At 44.7% G+C, this 6,858-nt stretch overlaps 1 protein-coding gene across 6 annotated transcripts in view; it reads left to right on the forward strand.

Moving 5' to 3' along the window:
- The first annotated feature begins 310 nt into the window (after window positions 1–310).
- Lrba (LPS responsive beige-like anchor protein) overlaps window positions 311–6,858 on the forward strand; it is a 547,775-nt gene continuing 541,227 nt past the window's right edge. The window contains exons 1-2 of one of the 6 annotated variants that reach the window (XM_031374244.1): window positions 311–852; window positions 1,154–1,573. In XM_031374244.1, coding sequence (XP_031230104.1) covers window positions 1,358–1,573 — 216 coding nt within the window. In that variant the 5' untranslated portion in view covers window positions 311–852; window positions 1,154–1,357. Of the gene's footprint in view, window positions 853–1,153; window positions 1,574–6,858 lie in introns of those variants that run through there. The other 5 variants (XM_031374245.1, XM_031374247.1, XM_031374249.1 and 2 more) reach the window with 5 other exon arrangements.

Genomic DNA, 6,858 nt, shown 5'->3' on the forward strand with positions numbered 1-6,858 from the left:
CAGAGACCCGCTGTTGCCCAACACCCGCCTCGCGTTCCCCGAAGCACAGTCGGGGTGAGAGTGCGGGTGGTGGTGGTGGTGGGGGGAAAAAGCGCGCGGCTCGCCGCTCGCGGCTGTACCTGGGCAGCGCGCTCCCGAGGCGCGCCCCCGCCTGCGTGGCACCTCCGGCGAGCGCGTGCTCCGCTCCCCTACTCACTCGCGGTTCCCGGGCCCTCCCGCCCGCCCGCACGTCCCCTACTAAGCCGCCTCCGCCTGGGCGCCCGCCCGCTCGCCCGCCCGCCCCACCACCCCGCGCGCTCGCGCACGCGCACGCCGCGCCCGGCGGCCCTCGGCGCTGTCATGGCGGCGAGGAGCAGCTTCAGGAGGCACAGGGGTAGTCCCGCGCGCCGTGGCCCGGCGATCCGTGTGGCAGTAGCATCCTCGGCCACCGCAGCGGGCCCGAGCCGCGGCGTCGCCCGTGCCCGCCGTAGCTGCTTTTGCAAGGGCTGAGCGCAGGGGTGGGGCGGCCTCGGAAACCGTGGAGTGCTAGGCAGTCGCGGGCTCCCGGGGAGCGGACTAGGGAAACTTGAAGGCTGCGACCAGGTGCATTGACCTTTCTCTCCCCGCATCGCCCGCCCGCCCGCCCCGTCCCCGCAGTCGCGTCGGGCCTGCCTTCCCGCCCCAGCACACGCCTCCCTGCCTCTCCTCCGCGAGGCTCAGGTGCCCGGGCGAGGTGCTCCACTCCTCCCCCTGGGCCGAGCGCTAAGGAGAATCACCGCCCCCTTCCCCCGCCTTTTCCTGCCCTGGTTCTCAGCCGCCACCTCCGTCTCGCTGCGCCCCGGCCGGGGGTGAGGACGAGGCCGGAGTCTCCGGGTGAGGAGGAACTTTGGACCTCAGGGGTCGCGGGGGGCCCCACTCCTCCGCCCCGCGACGGTTCCCCGCGGTGCACCTGCCCTGCGCGGGGTGGGGGAGGCGTGAACCTGCTCGCCGGCCTGGAGGACCCGCCTTCGGCGGAACCGGCGGTGGAGCTCCGGAGAGCCGCCGGCTGGCCCTGGGGTGCCCTTAGTAACTTATTTGACAGACAGTAACTATTTCCCTCTCCTCCCTAAAAAAAAAAAAAAAAAAATCCCACGACCGACCTACCCTATTTAACCAATGTTTAATCTTCCAATAGGGTTTGGCGTTGTTGTCAGCCTCCCGGAGAGAGATTGGACACACATTCTCCAAGAGGAGGAGGGCGACGCCAAGGACTTTTCCTGCTTTTTGGGGATTCTCCTCAAGTTGCAGCCGAGACCCTTTTTGGTTTAGTGTTTGCGTGTGTGGTGCAGCGACTGCTGGCCCAGGGTGACTCTGACTTGTCCTTACTCGTGAACTAGTAATGGCTAGTGAAGACAATCGTGCCCCTTCCCGGCCACCAACAGGTGATGACGGGGGAGGTGGAGGGAAAGAAGAAACCCCTACGGAAGGGGGTGCGCTGTCTCTGAAGCCGGGGCTCCCCATCAGGGGCATCCGAATGAAATTCGCTGTGCTCACTGGGTTGGTTGAAGTTGGAGAAGTGTCCAATAGGGATATTGTAGAAACTGTCTTTAACCTGGTAAGTGGATAAATATTTTATAAGCATATACTTTTCTCGGTGAGTCGGGGAACAAGACGAAGCTGGCCGGGGTCATGTGCTTCCCTCAAACCAATGGCTTTTTCCACGGATAGACACAAAATTCTGCTTGACCTAAATGAAGCAATTACTTGCATTTAAGTTTAAAGAGAATTATGCAAAATTTGATGCTTCAGGTTTTGAATGAACAGGTCATTTTTGTGCTAAGGAAGCAAGTGTTGATGTGGAAGTATATTTGTGTGTGTGTGTGTGTGTGGGTGTGTGTGGGTGTGTGTGGGTGTGTGTGTGTGGTCAGGTGTTCAATGGGGAATCTGGCTGTAACTTTTTTCCTCTTGGAGTGTATGTTTAAGCTTGCATTTCTCTTTAATATTTTAAATAAGCGACTTTTTTTTGGACTTGGGAGCTAATGTAAGTCTTTGCCTAAGTTATGTTTTGCTATAATAAGTTTTAAACACAGAATTCATGTTCATAGTGCTGATATTGGCTAACTTATTTCAAATTAGTATTTTAAAAAATTTGGCTACTTTTAGTTTTAGAAATAATTAACTAAGGCTAAATTTTGGAGTGGGTTTAGGGTAATCTTGTGATAATTAAATGGCAATTTGACAGAGGTCAGAGGCAGCCACAGTATGAGCTGATGTTTTTGTAAATTTGTGTTTATCATTGAAACAAACGTGGTCATTGGAAGTTGTTCATTGTACTGTGGTGGGCAGTGACTTATTTTAAGTGGATAGGAGATACTTTCTTTTTATTCTCCATTCCATTTTTAGAAATTAGCTTTAGTGGAGCCTTTTAGACTTCAATTTTCTGTTGCTTATCAACTTAAAAGAATCAAAAAGGAGTTTGGTTTTAAAGTAATTTTCTCTCATTCAACCAGTGTTAGAAGATAACACTGATATAGATGTACAGTAGTTGTAATAACTGTTTAGTAGCCATCCTTTTTGCCTCTGTATTTTCAAGGTTAGACTTGTTTTATTCCAGGCAGTTAATTATTTCCTTTATTAGGCCTTTACTATTAGTCCAGTTATTTACAGTACAGATTCTAGAATGACAAAACAGGTATAGGTGAAATTCACTTACTTTTGAAGCATAAAACTTTAGACCATATTTTATTTCTTTATTTTCTTTATTAAATTATTATATTGTGATTTTCCATATACTGACAGACATATATATATACACATATTTTTGAAACTATATATTATTGAAATATATATTATTGAAAAAATATATATTAGAATAGTGTAATATAATAAGCTCTGGTATCCATCTTCCAGCTTCAATATTTTGGGGATCTTTTGTGTGTTTGAAACTTTCGACAGTGAGCTTCCAGATGAAACGCAAATTCATCTATTCCTTTACCTCAAAGAACGAATTTTTTAAAATTTAATTTTGGTTTCTCTTTCTGACCCTACTGTAGTTTGGATGGTGTACAGAAGTCTTGTAGTGCTGTAGACCATACTTAGTTGTTTCTGTGTGAAAACACAACATTCTTTGGCAGGAAGATTCAGACTCTTCTATTCTTTACAGTGTGCTGTGTTAGGGTAGATGACCAAACAGGAATCACTGGGATTAAAGGTGTGCGCCACCACTGCCCGGCCCAAGTGGCCTTATTATTTAGCTCTTCTCTAAATAAACTAATATATATGTGCCATTTCAAAGATTAGGAGACCAAGATACTGAGAAGTTAGATATATAGATTGCTACAGTTTGGTTTTTAGGATTAGTCTTTTCAGGACTATATCTGTCACATGAATTAATGTGTCGTTGTTTTCATCTCTAAGCAGGTATAGGCCTTGCTTTCCTCAAGGACACAACAGTCACTGGTCTTGATAAATATTCATGGCTAACCTTCCACTAGTGGCTTTTATTCCATTTTATCTAACTTTTTTTTTTTTTTTTGAGACAGGGTTTTCTGTATAGCCCTGACTGTCCTGTACTCACTCTGTAGACTAGGCTGGCCTTGAACTTAGAAATCCACCTGTCTCTCCTTTTTATCTAACTTTACAAAAGCTTTTTATAACATTAATTAAAAAAAACCCTTAAAAGTAAACACATTTTTTAGTTCACATCATTGGTTTCTCATTCAGTCTGTGCAGAAAGTTGATAGTAACTTTTTTCTTGTATGTATGTATGTCTGTATGTGTGTATGTATGTATTTGTGCATTAGTGTATGTATGTATATGTGTGTGTAGGCCAGAGGTTGATGTTAGTGTTGTCCTCAGTCTCTCTCCACCTTATTTACCTATTTAACATAATTTTTTCATTGTTGTGTGTGAGCATGTATATGTAAGTACGGGTGAGCATGCCAGGCAAGGGTGTGGAGGTCAGAGGGCAGATTTTTGAGGGGTGGTCCTCTTCTTCCACTACCACTTCTCTTATGTTTGTCTGCTTTATGTAGTCTAGTCTAGCTGGTCCTTGCCCTTTGGGGAGATTCTCTTCTTTTTGCATCCTAGCTTGCTGAAGAAGTGTTGGGATTACGGATAAAGGGCATCTAGCTTTTTGTGGATTCTAGGGATTGAAATCAGAGTGTCAGCCAGTTCTTTTACCAGTTGAGCCATATGACTGCCTCCCCCTCCTTTTGTTTTTTTTTAAAGACAGGGTTTCTCTGTGTAAAGTGGGCTGGCCTCAAACTTAGAGATCCACCTGCCTCTGCCTCCTGAGTTCTGGGATTAAAGGTGTGCACCACAACTGTCGGGCATCCATCCCTCTATCCCTCCTTCCCTCCATATTTTTGTCTATTTTTATCTGTCACTAAACTTGGAACTGGTGGATTCAGCTAGAGTGGCTGGCCAGCAGGCTCCAGGGATCCTCATGTCTCTGCCTTCTTAGCACTGGGGTTCAGGTGCACAGCTTTCATGCAGGAGTTGGGGACTTAAGCCTGATTGTCAAGCTTGCATGCCAGGCACATTGCTGACAAAAATATTACCTCAGTTCCATCTTTTTTCTCCTGCACTTCCTGTCTCTTTCTTTTTTTCCTTCCTTCCTTTTCTCCCTTCCTCCTTCCCTCCCTCCCTTCCTCTGTCCCTGTCTTTCTTTCTGTCTTAAGACAGGTTCTCATTATGTATACTTACTTGGTCTGGTTCTGTCTATGTAGACCAGACTGACAGAAAACTTGATAGAATCCTCCTGCATGCTGGGATTATAAGTATGTACCTCCACGAATGGTAACTATGTTTTTCTTTTCTTTCTCTCTTTCTCTCTCTCTTTCTTTCTTTTAAAGATTTATTTATTTATTTTATGTATATGAGTACACTGTAGCTGTACAGATGGTTGTGAGCCATCATGTTGTTGCTGGGAATTGAACTCAGGACCTTTGGAAGAACAGTCAGTGCTCTTAACCATGGAGCCATCTCTCCAGCCCAACTATCTTTTTCTTAATGGTACACTGAACTAAAACTTCCAAAAGTGTGAAAAGTAGGAAGCAGGCAACAGAACACGAGACATACGTAAGTCATGGACTTACAGCAGTCTATAAACCATGTGACCCTTCATTTGTGGAGAGTTAGTCTCTAGTGGAGTTTTCATTAATAGATATCAACTAGGTTTTTAGGTATTACCCTAGTTAGGGCTAGTATTACTGTGATGAAACACGATGACCAAAAAAAGTTGTGGGGGGAAAAGGGTTTATTTGGCTTCCACATCACTGTTCATCAATGAAGGAAGTCAAGACATGAACTCAAAGAAGGCAGGAACTTGGAGGCGGGGGCTGATACAGGAGCCATGGACGGGTGCTGCTTACTATCTTGCTCCCCATGGCTTGCTCAGGCTGCTTTCTTATAGATTCCAGAATCACCTGCCCTGAGGTGAACCACTCACAGTGGTTTGGGCCCTCCATCAATCATTAACTAAGAGGGTGTCCTACAGGCTTGTCCAGGCTTATGAAGGCATTTTTTCCAATGGCTCTAGTCTGTGTTAAGTTGACATAAGACTTGCCAGTATAGTATCATAACCTTTTCCATTTCTTAGGTATATTACAGTAGGAATATGTATGTTCTTTCTTCCCTGTTTTGAGAGATGTAGTCTCCATGGGTAGCTTAGGTTAGCCTTGTGCTCCAGGAGTCAAAGTGATCTTTCTATCCCAGTCTCCCTAGTAGCTAGGACGAAAGGCACATACCATTGGACCTAGTTAAAAACACATTCTATGACTATTTGTTTGTTTATTTTTTACTGATTAAATATTTGTCACTTTAAATAATACATTTCTTTTTTTTCTTTTCTTTTTTTTTTTTGTTTTTGGTTTTTCCAGACAGGGTTTCTCTATAGCCCTGGCTGTCCTGGAACTCACTCTGTAGACCAGGCTGGCCTCAAACTCAGAAATCCGCCTGCCTGTGCCTCCCACGTGCTGGAATTAAAGACGTGCGCCACTACCACCCGGCTTAAATAATAAGTTTCTAATGTTAAAAAACAGCCTGTCTTTCCAGAGTTGTCCAGATAGTAAGTGGTAGGGCCATACAACTCTAGACATCTGGCTTCATAGAATGTTGCTTCCCAACTTTGCTCATGTAGCTTGACCGACCTGTTATAAATTCTTTTGAAAGTTACTGCCTCTTGTAATTTCCTTTGCAAATATGCTTCTCAGTTAAATTTTGATGAACAGGACACTGGTGTATCACAGCGTTTCAAAGTTCTCCACTTTTATATTTTTCATGTTACAGTTTAAAACCATTTTCTTTTGTCTTCAGTTGTGTGTTTACTACTTATCAGACAGTGGCTCCAGAACAATTAATACTTTGATGTATTTCAGGAACTTGCTGTAGAGTTTAAGATTTCTACTATTTCTCTAAAGATACTCAGTGGTATTAATTGAATACTGTTTCTCTCTTGGGGTAATGACAAAAATGTATTTTCATGCTATTTATTTATGTTTTTTTTTTTTTTTTTTGAGATAGGATCCTGCATTAGTCAGGGTTCTCTAGAGTAACAGAGTTTATAGAGTGAATCTTTTTATATGTATAAGGGGATTTATTAGAATGACCGTGGTCTAGCCAATCCAACAATGGTTTGCCTATAAATGGAAGGTCTAAGAATTTGTAGTTGTGCAGTTCCTGAGGCTGGATGGCTCAGCTGGTCTTCAGGATGCCAGAATCCTGAAAAAGCAGGCTGAAGTGTAATTGAAGGAATGGACTTACCAGTGAGGGGATGGCAAGCAGGCAAAGAGCAGAGGCTGCCTTCTTCCGTGTCTTTATATATAGGCTTCTAGCAGAACATGTGGCCCTGATGAAAGGTGGATTTCACTCTCTCTCTCTCTCTCTCTCTCTCTCTCT

The sequence above is a fragment of the Mastomys coucha genome, unplaced genomic scaffold (assembly GCF_008632895.1).
Source record: "Mastomys coucha isolate ucsf_1 unplaced genomic scaffold, UCSF_Mcou_1 pScaffold16, whole genome shotgun sequence".
Classification (NCBI taxonomy): domain Eukaryota; kingdom Metazoa; phylum Chordata; class Mammalia; order Rodentia; family Muridae; genus Mastomys; species Mastomys coucha.